Here is a 22,488-nt window from a genome sequence, read left to right as displayed (position 1 = left end):
CTCCCTGCCCAAAGCAGAGTCAGCCACAGTTGGTGGCTCAGGACTGTACAAACAGCTTTTGAGTGTCTCCAAGAATGGAGAACATCCTGCTAGCCTCTCTGGGCAATCTGCCCCAGTGTTCAGTCTGTCTTGCAGTGACAAAGACTCTCTTAATGCTTAAGAAGAATTTTCTGGTACTTTATGTCTGCCACCTCTCATGGTCACTGTGCAACACTGAGAAGGGTCTGGCACTGAATTCTTCACACTCTCCCTGCAGGTCTACATTGATAAGACCTAGCCCAAGCCCTCTCTCACCCAGGCTGAGCAGTCCCAGATCTCCCAGTCTTTCCTTATGAGAGATGCCCCAGTTCCACCATCATCTCTGCAGTCTGTTAGTGGACTCTCTTCCCTGTATCCATTCTGGGAAACCCAGACCTGGACACAGCACGCCATCTGTGGCCTCACCAGTGCTGAGTGGGAGGGGAGGGATCACCTCTCAACCTGCTGGCACAAGCACAGCAGAGTTTCTGGACTCTAGTGTTGGTCCCATCTGGGATATCTTGAGAGTTCTGTGGTCCCAGGGGTGATGTACCAGATGCAGACCCTAATAAATTGTTATTAGGGGTTTGATGTTGAGTTTTGTCTGGACCATGTAAAGTAGTCAGATATATTTCTTCATCCACCACATTATTCTGACCATTACCTGGACAAAGCCAGGCCAGAGATCTCTGCAACCCATCCCTATTGCTGATCTGTGACCTCAGAGCTGTTCCATGTCTCTGGAATGAGTGCAGAGCTGTGCCCAGGCATGAAGTAGATTTATTTCCCCACATGTAATTTCCCTTTTTGTTATGAAGGGGTGTTAAGGCATTAGAAGCTCACACAAAATAGATAATACTCCCCTTTTGGTTCCAAACAGCCAGTTTCTCTGCAGGCAGCAGAACTGTCTATTCTCCCTGGCAGAAACTCAATGTATCACTGCTGCACAGAACTGGCCTCCTCTGGCCAGCACCACTGCCCTGACCTCTTGAGATGTTTTTCCATGTGGAACTGAGCCCTCTCTGCAGATCTACATGCTGTATAGATCTGCATAAGCAGATACAACCTATCTCCTCCAGCTTCCCCCAGATCCTGCCTCCAGATGCAGCCCTACTGCCACAGTTCTGGGCTCTGCACTGTGCCAACACTGCCCAGTGACAGGCACCACACCCATGGGGCTCTGCTACCCCAGCACCATGGAACAGGTAGACTGACAGTCTGCCTGCCTGCCCAGGGAACAGACTGGATTAATGACTAATGCATTTCTGAGGAAAGCCTGCCCTTCACCTCTGCTGATAGCCTGAAACATGCACGGCTCAGGAGGACCTTGCTTGCAGGCTCCCATGGATTGCAAACTGTCTTAATACAGACAGTGCAAAACTTTGCAGCACATAGAGAATATTTTATAAATACTTACAGCCTGCCTCTTGATGTCTGAATAACTGAATGCAGGAACATTTCAGTGATGACAAGTTTATAACAGTCAAACTTGACTGGGTTTTTCTGAAGCTGAGCCTGCACAAGAAAGAAAATAAGTCATTGAAGACTTTCACAGCAGCTTCCCTAGAATCTGAGTAAAATGCAAAATTTCTTCAGCAAGCAACTTCAAATTTGCCAGAACATGTTGTTGTGATGTAGCAATATTTAAGATGTGTATATCAGTTTCTAAATGCTAAAAAATCTCAACAGTTTCAAGCATTTAATGTTGAAATGTGAAAGCTGTATCATTCCCACAAGTGATGTGGACAGGTCTTGCCATTTTCATTTTATCACAAGACAAAGTCTGAGATTACTCTCACCCTAAATTTCAAACACAGCACTGTACCAACTACTAGAAGGAAGATTAACTCTGTCCCAGCTGCCACTCATCCTCTCAGGGATGGAATATTTACTTGTTTGTCCCTTAATGTCTCCCAAATAATTTCTAGTACTTTCTTCTGTCAGTCTGTGCTTTTCTGTGCTTTTCTTTGTGAGTCACTGGAATTAAGAACTTTTCTTTCTGTGTTTACTGCTTTTCATTTATGCATAGAGCAGATCATTCTTCCTGTCACTTGTGAGCAAATTAATAGCTCAGTCCTCTGCACACTTGTTTTTGGACCTCACAACTGAAATCTCTGTTGACAGCCTGTCACCACAAGTGGTGATGAAAAGGGGATCTCTTAATTTCCTTTCATATCCGTTGCTTTAAAAACCTTTCATACATGATCCTTGACAAAAGTTTTTAAAAACCCTGACTGATCTGACACTGCACCCATATCCTTACTGATGTGGGTGCTCCCTCAACTAGGTGCATTTGAAGATTGCTTTTTACTTCTGCTGTCCCTAGTTCTCCATTTAAACAAGGTAGTCTTTTCTCTGCAAGAGGGACATGGCAAAAATTTGGGAGGCTGTACGTCTTTATGGAACCTGTATACAAAGACTACATTCAAGATACTATTTCTAGAAGTTTCTCTGCTGTGTACAGTATTTTACTCTCAGATTTTAAGTGTGGAACTTTGTGGGACCAAAATTACGCAATTTGTGAAAAGGGGATGCAAACCTGCCCTGATGCTCCCACCTTTGGCCCTCCAGCATTGTGAGTGTGCCATGGCTATCTCTAATCTCCCTTCAATCAGAATTTTAATACCTTCTATCTTTAAAACATGCTCACAGGAAGATGCTGCACACTGCATGCTTGTCTGATGTTAGCTTTTCTGACGTTGGCTGCATTAACAGCAACAAAAGATAAAGAGGACAAATGTTCTTCAATGTCCAGTATAAACTGGAAAAGATGCATCTCAGTTGATTCAGAGATTCCCTTTTTTCTAGCTCTTTCTAAGTCCTCAAGCTCTATTGCACTCCTTCCCCCATGTTGGAAATCTTGGGTAGATGGAGATAATCACAGAAAAATCTGCAAAGACCAGGACAAAATGTAGTGTAGAAGTCTGCCTTCCTCATTTTCCTCTTTCACCAACATCTGACTGATACCTCTAAAATTATGTTAAACCTCTCTGCCAAGAATTAGGCATTAGTTTTGCAACATTGAACTTTCTTGTGAAATATCTCATGCTCCCTGCTCGAGCCTTGAAGTTACCTCCAAAAATGCTTTCTCAAATACCTCAGTGTTTCTGGCAGAGTGGAGACGGGTGAAGCAGCCACCGATAGAACAACCTTCAGTGAGAGAGCAAAGCCACCTTCTTCCTCATAAGAAGGAAAATCCAAGCCATTGTCAAGAGAATTTTTGTGACTTACTGCAGCAGTCTGAGAACTCCCTGCTGATGCAATAGAGCATATTTGCACAATTCCAGACCAGCAACAGAGAGAATGTGCTATGGAGGGGAGCTGCTCTGTTGCAAAATATGCAGCTAGAGAAAGGGAGCAAGAGGATGGGGACATCAAAGAAGCAAGATCTGCTGCTGAGTTCCTTCTGTGCAGTAACTTTTGCTCTAAGAAGGCAGTTGAACACATGGTGCAACACGGTATCTAATGATTAAACCTGTACTTTCCAATATCAAAATAGAAATTTTGTTTTGTTTGGACAAAAATACATTTTTCAGTGCATGGAGATGGGGAGACATCTGGAGAAAAGATTAGGTGAGTCCTTTTATATCTGTGGGTTCTACTCCCACCTCCCCTGTACAGGAAATTGTGCCATTGCTTTGATATGGTCCAGCTCTAAGAAAGACAAGATTTGAAGGAAGGGGAGCCCAGTTTTCCCTGCTCAACACAGGTCTCCTCAGGTCACCACAGCAAATGAGAAGTCTGGTTTGTTTGTAGAAAGTCTGTGGTGGGTGATTTTAGAGCCATCAATGTGACTTTTGACTTCATTATACTATTTGAAGCTTTCCACATCAAATTAAGGCAGCACTTCACATTACAAATGTGTGCTGGGTCATTTGATGAAGAGTGAGTGGTTTGGGAGTAAGAAAAAGAGTGTCTGGGGTTTTAAAATTTCTCTGGTGGTCCTTCTTTTGGAAGTGATTGCCTCGGGTAGCAATCTGCTCTACTGTAGGAAGCCACATGGCATCCCTGCTGACTGGATTACTTTCTGTAATCCACAAGATAGGTGTAAGGGAAGACACAAAGGATTACACAAAGACCTGAGAATCTAGCCTCAGTTTCTAGAAAAATTATGGAGAAGGTCCTACTGAATACTACTGAAAAGTATTTGAAGAATAATGCAATCTTCAACATGGGTTCATGGTTAAAGTCCTCTTAACCCAGTCTGATTTCTTTCTATAATGAGGTGACACCCCAAGCTGATAAAGGGAAATTGGTGCATGCAGTTTTCCTGGCTTTTAGTGAGACTTTTGATAGTCTCTCACAGCATCCTTCTGGACAGTTGTTCCAGCTGTAGGAGAGGCAGTTGATGGTGTGCAGTGTGAAGAGCCGGCTGGATGGCGGGGCTTGAATGATTGCATTGGAAGGGGCTGTGTCTGACTGGTGAGTGGTCACTGGTGGTGTCCTTGAGGCTGAATACTGGGGCCAGTACTGTTCAGTATTTTTATCCATGATCCAGATGCAGGAATTGAATATCCCATTAGCAAGCTTGCTGACAATATCAAACTGGGAGGTGCTGTTGACTTTCTTGAGGAACAAGATGCCTCAAATGAGAATTTTGATTAATTGGAGCATTGGGCTATCACAGGCATGAAATACAAATAGTCCAAGTGCTATTTTCTGTGGCTGGCAGGGAGTAACATTGAGTAGAAGTCTAAACTGGGAGAGGAGTACCTGAAGAGCAGAGAGGGACCTGGGGGTGCAGATTGGCCACAGGCTCAAGAGGAGTGAGCAGTGTGCCCAGGCAGCCTAGAGGAAAAATTGCATGCTGGAGACATCACACATAGCATGACCAGTGGGTCCAGAGAGGGGATTATCCCATAGTAGTCAGCATTGTTACAGCCTTACATAGAGCACTGTGTGCAGGGATGGGCCCCAACATTGAAGAAAGATGTGAAGATCCTTAAACGTCCAGAAGAGGGGAATGCACATGAACTTTCTGGTGAAGACCTGGAAGGCATGTCCTAAAAGGAGCAGCTGAGTGCTCTGGGCTTGTCTCCTTCAAAGAAATGGAGGTTGGGAAGCATTGCTTTCTGCAGCTTCCTCAGGAGGGAAGGTGGAGAGGGAGGTACTGGACTGTTCTCTCTGAGATCCAGGGGCAGCACAACTGGAATAGTCCAAAGTTGTGCCAGGAGACAATCAGACATTAGGAAGCATTTGAATGCCCAAGCAACAGGACAAGTAGTAATGCCTGAAACTAAATCACAAAAAGTTCCACCTTGAGTGAGGTAGCATTTCGTCACATTGAGGGTGGCAGAGGACTGGAACAGCTGCCCAGGCAGGTCATGGAGTCTCCCTCTGGAGACATTCAAACCCACCGAGGTGTGCTCCAGTGTCACTTGTTTTGGGTCATTTGTTCAACTCTGTATCTGGAAGGCTATAAATGATACAAGTTTATTGTGGGAGACAGTGGAGACAATACTTTCTAAACCTACTGTCAGGTTCAGGAGGCACAATCTCAATGAACTGCAAGATTGCAGTTCATTTTTCTCATGTGTAGCTGTGAAAACAGGACTGGCAGTGAAGAAAGAAGACAGGCAAAGTTTTCACACAGTCTGGTGTATATTGTCTCCATCCACATATAAAAGTGAGGTGTTATAGTAAGGAATGGAATGCTTGATCAAGCTGGAATGAGCAGATTAAAATCCATGGAATACTGTTTGCTGACTCAAAAGCTGGAGTGACCACAAGATTCCTGCAGCAAACAGCCATCATCTTTGCCAGTGGCCTTTGCGCAACTTATCCGTGGGAGGGCTTAGAGTGACTTGGCTGGGCCACCTCAGGTGTGCCTGCTGTTCTGACCTCCATGAAGGATTAGCATCTGTACAAACAAACCTTTTCTCAGAATGGAGGTTTTTCTCTACCTTCTGTGCACATGACCTTGCAACCTTGTACCATGAAACAGTTCCTTTTTAAGGCAATGTCTTCAGTTCATGATAGGCATTTATCTAGGTCCAAATGGAGGATATTAGGTGTGTAATTTATAGAGAATATAGTGTCTATTTGTGAGGGTTTCTTTGATTTAAATTTAGAATTACAAATGGACTAGCTCTTATTTGACTTGTAACATCAAAGATGGTCATCCAGCACTTACTGATGTGCTAATGTGACTTTGTTCTTTGGTTTCATTTAGGTTTGTATTACAAATTGTTTCCTTTGCAAACTCCTGGGAACAAGAATAATTTTCAGACCTTCCATCTGTCAAGGCACATTGACAGAAGGAAAATGGCACCTGCATAGTCAGGCAATAATCTTCCTTATTATGTGAACTGTTGGGTGGCTGGTGCCTTCTAACACTCTAGAGGGGACTGATTTGCCTGTGTAGCCTCCTTGCTGTTTTTTTCTGGGGAATATGGAAATAACAGTAAAAACTAAACAGATAAAGTACAGTAAGCTGTCCAGCCTTGCAGCCAATTGGTAATGGAGCAGAAGTGGTTCTTTGTTTATCTCCGTGGAGTAGGTTTGATTTCAGTCTTAGTATTTATGAAGACAGAACATCAGCTTAATCCTATCAATGAAGTTTGACAAGAGACACTAATTGAAAATCCTGTTGTGTTTCAAAGGAAAGTCATAAATAAAGAAATATAAAGTAAATAAAGTGTTATCCTCAGGCTCCATGGAAGGCAAGCGGATAATGTTCCTTTCTACAGAAACAGCCAGCGCCACTTGCTGTCATGGAGAAAGTTGTTGTGATAGGGACCTGTCCACCTTGGAACTGCATAAGAAATGTTGTTCCCTGCTTGGTTTTGTTTGGAAGAGGTTTTATATGGGAAAGGGGTTTCTTGCCAGTGATAAAAATTAATTCCATTCCAAAGTGATCAAGTGTTCTTAGAACAAGGCTGGGTGGCTGTGAAGCCCTTTCTGGCTGCCCAGGCCAACATAAGCCACTCCTCAGTACAGGCTGGGTGCTATAGAGGCCAGAGCTTCTCTAGAGGCACCAAAGCAGTAGTGACAAGACCCTGGCAGCCCTTTAGATACCCTTCCCCAAGGTCTGCTCCTTGCAGATGGTCAGAGGATTTCATTAATCAACTTTAAATAAACCTTTGTAAGCAAGCCCCAGGGAAATGACTTAAAGATGAAGGCAAGATATGCCACAGCTTATGCTTTTCTGCCTGTACCTCTCCCTGCCCAGCATAGGCAGAGCTGTGCCTGGAGGACTAAGCAGCTGTGCTAACCATGAGCGAGCAAAGCCATGTCAACAGCCTGTTCCTCAACGAAGATGCAGCCAAGCGGCTCCACGCTGACAGCCGGGTGCAACAGTTCCGGCAGGCTGTGCAGAAGCGGGCGGCACGGGCCAAGAAGCGGATGCACAGCATCACTGCTGAGAGCGCTAAAAGCTTCTTCAGGAGAAATGCATTTGTCCTCTTCACCATTGCTGCAGTCCTACTAGGTATGGAGCTGGTGGCAACACCAGGCATCATTTATAAATACGGGGAAATGTTTGTTTATTTTACAAAGATTTTATCATAGCAATTTGACTAAGGAGGTGAAGCTGATGAGCTGACAGTTCTAAGTACTGTCCACATCATGAGTACTTTTGTGTGCAAAATCAAGAGACTCAACAGAGAGTGTGTATGTGGGAGGGAGTCCTCGTTGATCCTTTCTGAGTCCAGTATAGAAACTGTCTACACTTTAAAGAGTTTGATGGTCCAAATCATCCAGGTTTCTTCTGAGGCATCTTGTGAATGCAGCTGTAGGCACAAGGGTTTTCCAGATTTGTCCCACAGCTTTAGCCTGACAGGACCAGAACTGCTGCAAACGGCCATGATACAATGCACACCGAATCTGCTTAGCAGATAGCAGGATATCCCTAGGTTTTGATGCAGGCTATATGTCTCTAACTGGCTGAACCTGCCTTTAAGAGGTGGGTAGACAAAGAATCCAAAGTTTATTACTAATTTTGATCTGGGAGATCATATCTCTCATCACAGCATGAGCTTCCTGGGAACAGACTCCAGAGGAGCATCAGACAGGGAACAAGGAGACCTGTGGTTTTGCACAAGGCTCCTCTACACATAAATATGTCAGAGGGAGAGAGAGCATACAATAAAAACTGGATCATAGCTGTCTGATAATGAGCATTTTTTCCTTTGGGAAGAGGAGGAACTGAGAGTAGATGAGAAAGAAAAGCTACATTGTAGGACTGAGGGACAGACCACTGGATCACACTGTCCCACTTCCATTCTCATCCCTTGCTGATCCACAGGGATTATCCTGGCCTTCTCCCTCCGGTCCTACCAGCTGACCTATCGCCAGATCAAGTATTTCTCCTTCCCTGGTGAGCTGCTGATGCGTATGCTCCAGATGCTGGTTCTTCCTCTCATTGTCTCTAGCTTGATTACAGGTGAGAAGTGCTTTCTGCTGCTTTCAGCCAAGACAATGGTCAGCAAAGCTGTTGTTCGGGTACCTCTTCATGACCCAGCTGGAGGTGCTTGGATTAACTTGTCTAGTAGTGACAAGCCTGAATCTTCACAGCCATAGTGAACATGATCCACACTGAGACCCCTGCTGGCTCAGTAGTGGTGCAGGAAAGCAGAAGACCTTGTGCTTTCTCAGAAGACTGGGGAGAACACAATGCAGTGGTTCCAGTGCCCAGAACTTGAGCACTAACAAGCATTTAATCCTACATAATGTCAAATGTCTCCAAGTTTGTTGCCCAAGTAAACTTCAGGTTTCCTCCAGCCTAGAGAAGGTTAATTTGTGTCAGTCTGAAAGGGTTGAAGCCCATCACCAGCTGGAAGGTTTGTTTCACCCAGATCTTCAAGGAAGACATTGACAGACAGCCAAGCTTTCAGACAGCAGAAGGGACTGCAAGGTGTTCCGCCTGCTGGAACATCCCACTGTTAGGGACTGAAAGGCCCAATGTACTAGGAGGGAATTATTCCCTTCTGAGACCTTCAAAAGAAAATTGCTACATTCCCAAATACAGACTAAGATCCACCAGTGTTATACTTCCTCATGACCACAAGCCACATTCTTCCATATCAACATCACCTTGGAACTCCAAATTCTATTCCTTGTAGGCTGTGCTTCCTAGAGACTCTAGCTCCCTGTCCAACTCATGCATGAGTCTTGCACCCTTTGAATCTTCCTCAAGCTTTCCCTTTCTCTCTAAGACGATAGGCTCCCTCACCTTGTCTCTCTGTGTGACGCCCCAGGAATGGCTTCACTGGATAGCAGAGTCTCAGGGAAGATGGGGATGCGGGCTATCATCTACTACATGGTGACCACAATCATCGCTGTCTTCATTGGCATCTTCATGGTGATCATCATACACCCAGGAAAAGGATCTAAGGACAAACTTCACCGAGAAGGCAGAATTGAGCAGGTGCAGACCACAGATGCCTTCATGGACTTGGTGAGGTACGTAAACAAGATGGTCTCATGTTGAGACCATATCAGTGAGATTACATTCCTCCATGGAGTATCCTTTTGAAATATCACAGCTTTAGGCATATAGTCTTAGGGAAAGAGGTTAATGGCTGAGTCTTGGCAAGTCTACTACTTCTAGCTTAGTCCAGCTAACTGGCTTTGCCACTCTGAGACTGAGTGCTTGGCCAGCCCTTCTCCAGAGGTACTAATGTAAGAGGTCATGGTGTCCTCAACAAAACAAGTAATGAAAACCATCAGTGGCTACCTACCTTTCAGAAATTCACCCAGCAAAGGCTACTCTAAATATCCATCTTCAACAACCAAAGGAAATTGAGAAAGTGGTTCCCAAGACATTGCCTTTTCTTCCCTTGCTGTGACCTTACACAGTGAGTTGCAAAGCTGTACCATCTCAAGTGGTATAAAGCCATGTTTTTGAGGTACAGGATAACAAAGAGCTCACATGACAGCTGTAGAGGTGAGGCTAAGAGCAAGGCAGTGTTTTAAACATTGTAATATGGTATTCTTTCAAGGTTTGGTTGGGTTTGATGATGGTTTTACAATGTACCTATACCCCACGGCAGTGTATGTGTCATCTCTTTCCACATACCTGAATAACTTTCTGGAGTCTGAAAACATGCAGTGGAAGTCTGACAAGTTGCAAGAGGTGCTAGGTCCAAATCAGAATATTCCCTTCTTCTGTCAGTCAGACCAAAGTGGCTTAAGTGGACATTGTATAAGTTGTGACCTCTGACACTGCTCCAGGATGAAGAAGTTGGCCAGGAAACCCACGTTTTCTTTCTAGTTCAACAGGACAATAACTCTTTCCTTGTTTTTTCTACTGCAGGAATATGTTCCCGCCCAACCTGGTAGAAGCCTGCTTCAAACAGGTATGAAATCTCATCTTTGCGCCTTGTGCCGTGGACCATGGTCCTATCTACTTTTCCGAGGGATGGATTACCACTTTAGTCCCCAGGTCTGATGGCTGCAGGAGGCACTGCAGACATATTCTGCATTATAGAATACGTAGTCTGTATTATAGCATCCCTCATGAAAGCTTTTCAAACTGTCTGAACATGGGAGTTTCAACCTCCATGTCATCCCACAGAGCCAGGAAGGGTTTGCATGATTTCAGGTAGCAGGCTTGGACTGGCCAGTGACATGGAATAGATTCCCCAAAAATCTGTCTCTTCTGCAGTGCTAGTGCCCTTAGAAGCAGCACAAAGGGTTATCAGAGAAGCTAGAATATCTCAGTCCTAGCGACATGAGATGCTCTAATGGTCTCTTTTGACATTCTGCTCTATGAATTTTCTTAACTTTCTAGTGAAAGCACTACACTGGGGACCTTGAAAACAAGCAAAGCAAGTTTCCCACATAGATCAGCAGCAACTTGCAGTACTCTCCTTGTTTAAGAAGGGATATAAGAGCCTAGTATGTGTCCTGATCATCTGAACTAGGGCCTGTGAGTGCATTTGATAATCTGTGTCTTTTCAGTACAAGACTCAATACAGCACCAGGGTCTTCACCAGAACCATCCGCCACAGCAGCAATGTCACAGCAGGCATGACAACCACTCAGATCCCTGTGCCTGAGAATTTCACCAGCATCATGGAGAATGTCACTCATGCCCTGGGAACCATCTCCGAGGTGCTGACCTTTGAAGAAGTCATTCCCATCCCAGGCTCAGCCAATGGGGTGAACGCTCTGGGGCTGGTAGTGTTCTCCATGTGCTTCGGTTTGATGATCGGCAGCATGAAGCAGAAGGGACGGGCCCTGCGGGAGTTCTTTAACTGCCTCAACGAAGCCATCATGAGGCTGGTGGCCATTATCATCTGGTGAGGAGCACGGCCGGTTGGAGCAGGAGGTCTGCAGGTGCAGTTTCCATTGACATGATGAGAAGTGGGGTAGCTTTAAGGATTTCATGCACAAGACAGGAAAAGCAGATGGGCACAGCTCTACTTTGGCTCCATCAAGCTGGAGGGAAAAGTCTGGAAGGGATATTTTTTCACATTTCATTTCCTGTTCTTTTTGTTTTTACCTTAGAAATATCAGGTACACCAGGACTTGCTTTTCTTGAGGCTTCTGGAAACATCCTTGGAAGACCAGAGAGCTGGAGTGGAAGACCTCTTAGCCTTACCAACAGGAGTAGGGTGTGAGGCTTTCTGACCAAAAGATTTCCTTCCAGCTGTGTTCCAGGAGTCTGACTTAGCTATGAATCACAGTAACCCTTTGCCCCTTTCCTGCTTTCAGGGTGGCAGCTGTATGCAGTAATGCAGTAGCTCTGAGAGCTGAGCTGCATTGAGAGGATCAGCTCAAAGTTATTGCCTTTCAGTTTGAGATCTCTCAGATCATGACTCCTCTGGAGCTCAGCTGCTCATTGCTTTCTGTCAAGGCTCCCTATGACACATGGTCCAGACAAACAAGGCATTGCTGAGACAAGTCTACTATAGAAGGCAGCATTTTACCAAATACTGTTATTTTAAGCTTTTTACCTAGTTAGGGCTCGAAGTTTTGTCAGGTACTGCAGAAGACGACAGATGCTGGTCTGGCAGAATACATGCAAATGTCTGACAGGGAACAAATCTGTCAGCCTGACACCCTCTCACATTTTAGATCGCTGCAGCTTCCTTTCCTTGGTCTTAGAAATCACAGTCATGTATCTCAGAGCAAAATCCTGAGAACAACATGACAGGCCTTACAGAAAAAGGCACAAAGGGGAAGAATATCCCTGAGCTCATAGCAGATGTTGGGAAGCCCCATGCCCCTGGGATCTTTTACTCCATGTCTGAACCAGAACTTGAGGCTTTGCTTTCCTAAGAACAGGTAAGACTTGCCTGAGGGCACAGAAGCAAAAGCATGAGCACAGTGGAACAAGTAGACCTGCACACTACTCCTGAGACCTTCAAAACCCCTCCTTAAACCTCCCTTTAGATGAAGGAAGGCAGGGTGTTTACGTATGGAACATTGGTTACACTTGAGACACTGCCTGTGCATGCCTTCTTGTAGCCACAGTCTGCAGACCATCTCCCAGGGACTTGTTTTTCCTGGGGAGATCTGGTCACTGGCTGCAGTCAAGGATGTGTTCTGACAGGAAGGTCAGAGGAAATGAAATATTTATTAAATCCTTTCCTGAAACTTTTCCAAACCTCACAGGCTGAGCTGGAGTTTGGCATGTGGATCTCTGAGCCTTGTGCATGAGTTGCATGTGAGCTCTTCACTGCAGAGGCCCATCCCTGAGAGGTGTGGCCATGGAGCTGGAATTTTCTTTGGTCCAATTATTATATTAGTGCCCATGATTCTCTCAATATCTGACTTTTTTCTTCTTTTCTGTGAAGCCTCACTTCTGCTTGTCAGCTGCATTGTTATGGGGGGGTGGGAAAAGACACGAGGAATGGGAAAGATAGCAGGATACCTCAAAATGGGTTTTATATAACCCACGGCTGATTTTACAGGTGTTGGTGTACCCAGTCCTTGTTACACCAGATCTGGAATCCCTAGATGTTCATATTCCCTAAATGTGAGCATCTGAAGACAGCAAGGCTGATACCCCAGAGCCTATAGGATACTCTTGCATTTACTCTCTGATTCTCTATTACTCCTGTGTTTTCCTGTGCCTCTCAGGAAAAAAAAAATACTGTCAGCCCAAGTGCTGTTAGGAAAGGAAGGGACTCTGAGGGGACTCTGACATAACCTTCCTTATCAATTCTACAAGGAGCGTTGTAGAAATGTAGAAAACCCAAGAGGAGGAAGAAACCACCACTGCCCATACTGTGTGCAAAACAGTGCTGGGGTCCCCAGGCATGCACCAAGAGCTGAGTTTTGACCACGGGATGAACAAGTCCCAGCTCTCTCCAGGTTTCTAGAAAATAAACCAGCAATATAATCCAATGTTAGGCTTAGTGAGCACTTATGGTATGCTGGCTTATCGGGGATTTATCCAGACAGCATGAATTAAAGCTGGTGTGAAAGTGTGAGAGCCAGTCCTGACCACCAGCCTTGTGTTTCTGTCACAGGTATGCTCCAGTTGGGATCATGTTTTTAATTGCGGGCAAAATCCTGGAGATGGATGACCTAGCAGTGATGGGAGGCCAGCTGGGAATGTACACGCTCACTGTCATCGTTGGACTCCTCATCCACGCCCTTTGCATCCTGCCCCTGCTCTACTTCATTGTCACTCACCGAAACCCCTGGGTGTTCATTGCAGGGCTCCTGCAGGCTCTCATCACAGCCCTGGGCACCTCCTCCAGGTATGATGGCTATGTAGGAATGGGGTTTGGGCTCATGTAGATACTATATCTCAGCACTCCATTGCTTTCCATGCAGCACTGTGGTCTCACAATTTCTAGCAACAGTGGCTTCTTGCAGTGGACCAGCCAAACTCATTTAGGAGTGGGAAGGTTCCCACTGCCCTGTTCAGGAGCCCTACTCACATGAGCAACTCTGAATGGCCCATACTCCTCCTGACCAAACACAAGGGTAACTTTGCTTACCATTGAAATGCTGAGCTCAGGACAAATATCCTGCTGAATCACAGCATTATTCTACATGCACATAGCTCTCACACACATGTACTTGCACACATTTTCATGTCCATCTCTCCCAGGCACACAGACGGTATGCAACTGTCATTAAACTTCCTGGAGACCTGGGCAAAGGCATCAACAACACCAGTATGTTCAATGACTCACACTGCCATGTCACACAGCCAAAGCAAGGGATGGTAGGTAACTGTTGTTTCACTAAGTGCTGTGTTTCTTGCTATATTCATGTCCTGGCAAGCACATAGCAGGCTCTTCCACATACATTCTCATATCAAAACACATAACATTTTTCCTGCTCGTGTTCTCTTTCAGAAACAGTTCTTTGCTTTCTTTGCAAGATATATTCTCAAATGTGTCATTCTTGTCTGACGGACTGAGAGGGATGGGAAAAGGCTCAAGTTTTTTTTAATAACAGAAAAAGGAATGCTGGTCTTGAGGCTCTGCCCTATGTACCCTGAATCCTCCTTCTTTTGGTGTTATACCAGCATCATCAGCCTCAGGCTTATACAGCCCCTGCCCCAACCCCCTGAGAAAAGCCATGTCAGAATGTGCAACTGCAGCGTGCATCATATCTGAGGAAGTCTTGCTTAGACTGTTCTTTCTCCTAGCAGCTTCTGTCCTCTGGCTCACATGGCAGGGTGAAAAAGCAGGTGGGTAAGGTCATAAACTAGGCAGAGGCATAGTCCTTCTTCCGACATCAGCATACATGCAATTCATGTGGTTTTGTAAATTTGTTTCAGCTCAGCAACTCTGCCCATAACCTTCAGGTGCCTGGAAGAAAACAATGGTGTGGACAGGCGCATCACGAGGTTTGTGCTGCCTGTGGGAGCCACAATTAACATGGACGGCACTGCTCTGTACGAGGCCCTTGCAGCCATCTTCATTGCCCAAGTCAACAACTATGAACTTGACTTTGGGCAAATCATCACAATAAGGTGACTTTTGAAAGAGTTTTGGGACTACAGAAAGGGTTTCAGTTTTGTTGACTTATCTGAGGTGTGATCAGGTTCCTCTTTTGCTCAGAAGAGACAATAAGGGGAAAAAAATATGGGAAAGAAGGGTTGCACTACAGCTCCAGGTGTCAAAGCACATGTGAACACCATGACTTTGAGGCTCCACTTGAGCCCTTCTTGTATGTCCAGGTCTTAGGAAAAGCTGTGGTGTGCAGTCTGTTATAAGGGGGTGTCTGGCAGGGGCAGTCTGGCATTCTGTTGATGTCCCATGTGTCACCATCCTTCTTGGTGACTAGGGCAGAAAGGCTGCCAAGACAATGATGAGTTTGAGCTACTTCCTGACATTTCTGCAAATGCGACCACCTCTTTTCTTCCCTTTGCTGATAGCTCTGCTTTCCCGTTCCCTCCAGCATCACTGCCACTGCAGCCAGCATTGGAGCCGCAGGTATTCCCCAGGCAGGACTGGTGACAATGGTTATAGTACTGACATCAGTGGGGCTGCCTACTGAAGATATTACACTGATCATCGCTGTGGACTGGTTTCTGTAAGTTCCTTGCTCAGCCCGCATGCACTGCTGTGCATTCCTGCCAGTGCTTACAGATCTTGTCTGTACCCCTGATATCTCTAAAAGCAGGCTCACTAACCTGTACCATTAAGCTTAAAACACTCCTGTATCCCTGAGACCTTTGCACAGTAGCCCTCTATGCCCATGCTGGAGTCTTTGCCATGTGCTTCAGTGACTCAAGGCATCAGAGGTAACTTGCTGGTGATCAAACACAATGTCCTCCATTTGCTTTATTTAAAATGCACCCAGAAATTATCTGCAAAGTCATAGGACAAGGTTGTGCCAATAATAAGCAAATCCAACTACAGAATGATAGTTCTGAGTTACCAAACACTGAAAGAGGGATGAGACTGGACTGCACAAAGTTAAAGGGTTTTTACATGGGTGCAGCTAGTCAGCCACACTGCTACATTTCAGCTTTCTTTCCTTTTTAAATAAAATCACTTGGGGTAAGTGATTTTATAGAAGTGCTCTTAGGAACCAGATTGAAGAATGCATTTGTGCACAGTCCTACCTCTCTGTCTTCTCAAACACCAAAATCCTGACAGATTTTGTCAGTGTTTCCTCTGTTCTTTTGTATCTTGTAATGTTGTTTTGTAGCCAAAGCAGCCAAAATCTGCTCCCAGCCATGACTGACCAGCTGGAAACAGTTCTTTGAAACAGCTTCACTTCTGTGGATTGTGCATAAGAACAGACTTGGCTGGGAAGAGCCCTGCCTCCTAATTAACCAGGTTACTTCTTGTGCTTAGTCAGAGTAGATTATTTCAATCAGGTCCACTGTTACCACTGGAGGATCTGATTGGGCGCTGGACTGGTGACAGCTTCAGCAGCTCTGACAAACTGTTTTGGTTGTGGAGAATATCTCATTGCAAAGTGTCTTTTAGATGTGCTATTTTGCACAAAGAATCTGGTGCCTTGTCCTAGCTATGTTGTCCGTGTTGAGGAAATCTGCGTCCACAGCAGTGCTGTCATAGGTTTGCACCAGAATTTCAGCACTTTTTGTAAAACAAAAAGCAACTTAAGTGAAACAGATGTGGTGACGCCATCTGAGTCTGCAGCAAGGCCTTTGGAAAGGACAGTGTCCATGTATAAACACAGCAACCTTCCTCTTCATTTGTGTCAAGTCCAAAACTTTGGACTTGTAAATAGTAAGAAGTTGGGAATGCAACAAAACAGGAAAGAATGTAAAGCTTGAGCTCAAGGATGTCAATCAAGGAAGGCTCTCTGGGAGTCCTTTTCCAGTCAGTGTTGAAGTATCCATTATTAGAGTGACTTAGAAAGTAGAAAAAGTTTCACTGAAGATGTTTCTTGAAATAATCTTCATCCCCTTAGCTGCTACTGTGAAACTGCATTTTGGTTTTTTCTCTGATTTTTCAGGGACCGCCTTAGAACAACTACCAACGTTCTGGGGGATTCTCTGGGAGCTGGCATCGTGGAGCATCTCTCCCGGCATGAGCTGGATGCGCAAGACTGCGAACTTGGTAATTCTGGTATAGAGGAGAAAGAACAGCTCTCCCACCTGGTTTGCCCACAGAATGACACCCACAGGCACTCCAGAAGGGAGACAGCACTGTGAAATCAGGCAGCAGAGCACAGATTAATGCTGTAAAAAGTGAAAACTTGAAACAGAAGTCCAGAGTGGAGGACAGAGAAAGAACCATTGTGCAAGACACTTTTCTATCATCTCTGCCTCATGCAGTCTTCCCTAATCCTGTTGCTCTCCTATTTCTCTGACTGGCATTAAAGAGGAGAAAAATAAACTGCAAAGATAGCCTGATTTAGTCATTCTTATGAGGCCCAATAGTTACACCTAAGTAAGGAAGACCTAGAGATAGAACTGGACTAGGAGCTCCTTTATTTCTGATCTAAGTAGCCAGGTGAGTTGGGAACACCACTATCTGGTGGACTGGCACCAAAATGTTGCCACATTGCCATAATTCTGTCCTGCAAGATACAGTGGCAAGGTCTTCACTTGGTTACTACCTTCACCCAAACGAGCTTTTAGCATTACCTCCTTGCTCACAGTCCTGGTGTTTGCATGGATGCAAACTGTGTTGGCACTTGATGCTTCCTGAGAGCTCCACTGGCAACCTGTTTGGTTGCAGATACTAGAGTCACCTCCTGAAGGAATGTGGGATCATACAGCAGGGACAGCTGGCTGGTAATACCAATAGGTATCAACAGGCTTCTCATTAGCGGAAGATCCTAAAGGATTGTGAAAGAAGCAAACAGTTAAAAAATTTATCATATCCATTACTCAGTCTTGAAACAGTTCTTCCCTCTACCAAGCTCTACCAAAACCCGCTTAACTTAATTTCTCTTTAGCAAGCTCTTCTCATCCTGTTGAAACCAGAAGGAGAAACACAAAGTTTAACAACAATTTGCCCATCTGAGCAGCTGGGTGGTACATCCATGCCAGGAATTACCCCCTTCCATGCCAGATTTGCTCAGAAAACAGTTTCACTCCTCATCATAGGATTCCTAAGGAAACAATTCCTGTGCTCATCTCTGCCTTTTTTCAGAAGTGACTTCCCCTCAGTTACATTTCTGTAGGATGTGCTTTCAAACACCTCTGTCTTTCTACGGCTCCTTACCTTTTATAGGCAGAGCCAAATAACTTCTTAGTGCTTACACAGGTTTGCCAGATCCCAGACTTAAAAATTCAGGATGTATTTTTTGATTCCTACCAAAGGGAATTCAGCTTCTGTTTAACACATTTGGACATAAGCCCAAATTACATCCATAACATCTCAGAGTCTAAAGATAGAAGTAGGGACCTGCTTCATCTATGCTCTCTCCCCCTTCCTTGGCATGGCCAGGAATACAGCTAGTATCTCTCACACCAGTGAACAGGACCACTAGGACTTGTTCCATAACATCCAGGCTCATGAACATCCAGAAAATGAATGTCTATAACTCAACCAGGGAGATGTTAAGGATCTACAGTGTTGGGGCTGTTACAGTGTAGCTGTCCTGCTTTTGACAATGGCTAAGAGCAGGAATAGCAGTGAGCAGCCTCCTGACCCACTGAGGAGCTATCTAAACTGGGCAGCTTTCATTTGAGGTCTGTTCATTATTCCCAACCCACTATGTCGCTTATACTCCTCTGCCCTGGCTTTACAAACTGTTTTTCATCCCTAGCCATAGCCATACACTCAGAGTTGCACATCATCAAAGCAAGACCTCAGAGGCATTGCTGGAGTCAACTTTGTCAATCACAACTGCACACCTGCCCATACTGCCCTCCCTAGCACTAAGAAACCTTCCTCAACACATTTCTTGAGATGTTCAAAGCCAGATCCTGAGGCTCTTTTTAGTCGTTCAGAAACTGCAGGGTTAAATATTGGTGCTGCCATATTCCACATCCTGTAGGCAGAGTATTGTATTTTTACAGGCTGGACAATTATTGGGAACCTAATATAAATGCACAAATGCATCTCTCATTTAAGACTGGTAACAGAAGAGGGTAACTAGAAGTGTATGGTGGTTCTGTTTAGCAGTGGCTAGCTCCAGACTGTAAGGCAGCAAGTTGTTTGGTGACTGTGGAAGGCAGCTAGATTATTTTGACAAGAGATCTACTCTAGCAGGAAGCAAATGAGCTGGATAACTAATGATTGTCCTTCTCTTTGTACACTTTTATTATCTTGTTTGAATACTTTTATAATGTCTGCTCTTCTCCTTTCTAGACTAAACAGATCCTGTATATATCACAGGTAATAATCATTCATGTTCCTTTCCTCTGAACTTTCTTCTTGCTGTTCCACATCTTTCTTGAAGTGGAATGACTAAAATTTGACACAACAATCCAACTAAAGATTTATTATTACTGAGCACTGAGGAAAGAATATTTCCTGCACATTAAGATTTAGACCTTGGACTCATGTTACCATGGTTGTTAGTAGACTATGCATCGGCTGATCAGGCTAACTGTCCCTGATGCATGCATACAGCAAACTCGAGTTTGTTCATCTGCTAACTCTTAGCAAGGTTAGACTCTTACTTTGATGAGATGGCTCTATCTGCAGACTGAATCTTAATCAAAGAGTTTTCAGATACACTGCATTAGCTTGTACCTATAGTGAGCTAAGACAGCACTAGCTTATCAATAACACTGCTCAGCTGACGAGTCTAAATCTTCATAAAGAACAGACCTGCTTATAAAACCCAATTAAGTGCTTTATTTTTTAACAACAGCATGATAGCATTGACCCTAGTCCACTGGTAATACATGATAATTCCTACATAATTTCAAGCAGGATTGCTGGCTATCAAGCAATTTCCCAGTCTGTGTTTGTGCAGTTGAGTATTACCACTGAAGTACTGTAATTTCAATTTGTCCATATTGAACTGCTTCTTGGTTTTCTTTTTTTTTTTTCCAGACTGTTTGTCCAACTTTTCAAGAAAACATTGAATTCTAATCCTGAAGAGACTTCCTGTATAAAAAGGGCAAACTGAAGGATGAATCAGAAGATTGTCAGATTGGATTACAGCTCAAATAGGAATTAATTCTGGGAAGTCCTATGGCTTGGGGTACACAGACAGTCATACTGATGATCATAAGAGTCCCTTCTGGCTTTATAATATATGCACGTGCTTTCTGGCTTAGATTTATCACCAAGGGTCTGTCCAGCCCAATCATTTCTAAAAGCTATCTGAAAGGATCCTAATGATACTTCAATAAAACTCAGCAGTCTAACCTGTTTTCAGTTCCTGTTAGTAGACATGTACACATATCACAAAAGGGACTCTCCATATCACATTGCATCCACATGTTCACAGATGTTCCCACAAAGCAGAATGCATCAAGCCTTGCCATTTGTGATTTCCTGCTTTCCACACAACATTAACAGAGCACAAACAAGTAGAGGCCTCATTTTCCAACAATGTAAACCAGTCTTTCTTTGGGAATTTCAGAATTCAGTTTCTAACTTTTAGCTCTGGTATTTACCCATGTTGTTAACCAGATTATGATTGCGATTATCTGTTTACAGTACCTGAACATCAAAGTATTGTCAGAAATTTGCATATACTTACATATATATCTATACATATATATGAAAGGGGTGCATGTGTGCAAGCATATGTATACACAGAGTCAATTTTTTTTGTTACTAATCCAAGAAGGAAAGCCAGTATTACAGTCTCACTATGTGTAAAGCTGCATATTTCATTTTGGTGCCCACCTTGATTTACTCATTTAATCCCATCCTTAAAACAAAAAACTGAGGCTGTTATACTTCATTCCAGAAATGAGTCTTTCAAAGCCAGATTTCCCAGAAAGGAGCTCATGCATGCCAATTTTGACTTGTACCTGCTGGTGAACTTCTCAATGTATAGAAAAATTTCTCCACTGTGTTCTTGTCTGTACACATCCCAAAAACACACTGCATCTGTCTTGGCAAAGGCCAAGCTTTCAGAACTCAGTCAAGAATACTAAAGTATTTGTACTCCTTCCAAATCCACTGCTGACCTTGTACTAACTCAGCCTTCAAAACTGGACAGTTGAAAGGTATTTTATAATTTTATCCACTAACTTTTAAAACTACCAGATATTTATGAGTTTACGCAGTCTTTACTGCAGTCCTGCTGCTTCTACTTGCAGAAACCTTCCAAGTTTCTCCTACCTGCAAACAGATTTTTTCCTAACGATTACAGATGGGATGAAACAGAGAGCTATCCCAATGCATAAATACATAAGTAGCTCTTGGATAAGGACATACCTCTTCAATACTAATAGGAAAAGAGAAAATCCAGGAAAAATATTGATTTTTAGTTAGGGCATGTCACTTTATGTATGTGATACATGCACATTGTTGCAGGAGTCAGACCTGCCCATGAAAACTGACCTGAAATTGTATGTCCTTCTGCTCTGCCCAAAGAAGAACTGGAAATCAGTTCTGTACATACTGTACAGTGTGTTCATGGCATTCATGTAATTTGACTCTGTTAATTCCTGAAGGCTTTTTCTTCATGCTGTTATTTTCAGTGTTAATACGGATAGTTTCCATATTTGAAAAATAAAGGGAATTTTTTCCACAATACTTTTCCATTATGTTTTTTTTCTATTATTTTTTCCTCAGGACTGTGACCTTCCAAAGTCAGAGAGATTACTTTTCACATGCTATATTATATTTTCTTATCTCCATGTGCCTACCTCATGGGTCAAATACTAATCTCAGATTTTGACAAGGCCTTTCCCTAAAGCTTCCTCTTTGATGCCATCTTTGGTGTATGTCCATAAATTGACAAATCTACCTTAGGTTTGCTTCATCTGCACCAGACAGCACATGGGCACATACTTCCATTTGGAAAATCCACCCCCAAAAATATTATGTGGAAGAGGTCCCAGAGGCTTAAACAATAATGGGTTTACATTATTTGCTAAAAGGTTGCATTAATAGCATGGCATCTGCACAAAGTGAAAGCTGTTTGTTCTCCCTTGATAACCCTTTTTCTTGTCTTCTAAGAAGAGACAGGAATCTGCTGAATAATCTTCTAAGAGATAGGAATCAAGCTGAATAACAGGGCTGCTGGGGAAAGGACATCTCCAGTCCCACAGTACCCAAGAAAGGCAATAGCACAGACTCAGAAGTCAAACCATAAGACAACAGCAAGTGGTGAGCAGGTCTGAGGTGTGGGTCCCAAGGGAGGCTACCCAGGTCCATTAAGGCCTATCAGTCCACTTGGGGTGCATCTGCAATCTAGTCCACCCCTCCTGCTCTCCCAGCCATGCAGAATCCTGTGTGGTACCACCAGCTTGGCTGAGGGGTCTCTGAAGATCCCCAGTCAAACCTCTCTGCTCAGAGCAGAAGCAACTTGCACAGGCTGCTCAGGACTTTGATTGGATTTTGAACATGTCCAAGGATGCAGGTCCACACACTGTTCCAGCACTTAATCACCCCCACTGTAAAAATGCTTTTGTTTAAATAGAATTTCTTGTCTTTTGATGTGTGCCCATTGCCTATTGTCTTTTCACCAAATACCACTGAGACCACTCTCAAG

General features: G+C 44.1%; 1 protein-coding gene across 6 annotated transcripts in view; it reads left to right on the top strand.

Annotated features, from left to right (window-relative positions):
- LOC117008456 (excitatory amino acid transporter 4-like) overlaps window positions 1-21,527 on the top strand; it is a 34,239-nt gene extending 12,712 nt beyond the window's left edge. For 3 of the 6 annotated variants that reach the window (XM_033082330.2, XM_033082331.2, XM_042780044.1), the window contains 9 exons: window positions 7,190-7,447; window positions 8,264-8,401; window positions 9,216-9,420; window positions 10,274-10,316; window positions 10,921-11,261; window positions 13,440-13,673; window positions 14,708-14,902; window positions 15,331-15,465; window positions 16,864-17,143. In XM_033082330.2, coding sequence (XP_032938221.1) covers window positions 7,234-7,447; window positions 8,264-8,401; window positions 9,216-9,420; window positions 10,274-10,316; window positions 10,921-11,261; window positions 13,440-13,673; window positions 14,708-14,902; window positions 15,331-15,465; window positions 16,864-17,062 — 1,704 coding nt within the window. In that variant the 5' untranslated portion in view covers window positions 7,190-7,233 and the 3' untranslated portion in view covers window positions 17,063-17,143. Of the gene's footprint in view, window positions 1-7,189; window positions 7,448-8,263; window positions 8,402-9,215; window positions 9,421-10,273; window positions 10,317-10,920; window positions 11,262-13,439; window positions 13,674-14,707; window positions 14,903-15,330; window positions 15,466-16,863; window positions 17,144-19,172; window positions 19,200-19,865 lie in introns of those variants that run through there. The other 3 variants (XM_033082334.2, XM_033082333.2, XM_033082332.2) reach the window with 3 other exon arrangements.
- The last annotated feature ends 961 nt before the right edge of the window (window positions 21,528-22,488 follow it).

Source organism: Catharus ustulatus, chromosome 29 (genome assembly GCF_009819885.2).
Source record: "Catharus ustulatus isolate bCatUst1 chromosome 29, bCatUst1.pri.v2, whole genome shotgun sequence".
Classification (NCBI taxonomy): Eukaryota; Metazoa; Chordata; class Aves; order Passeriformes; family Turdidae; genus Catharus; species Catharus ustulatus.
The sequence above is the reverse complement of the archived record's forward strand: the minus strand, read 5'-3'. Positions and strand labels throughout refer to the sequence as shown.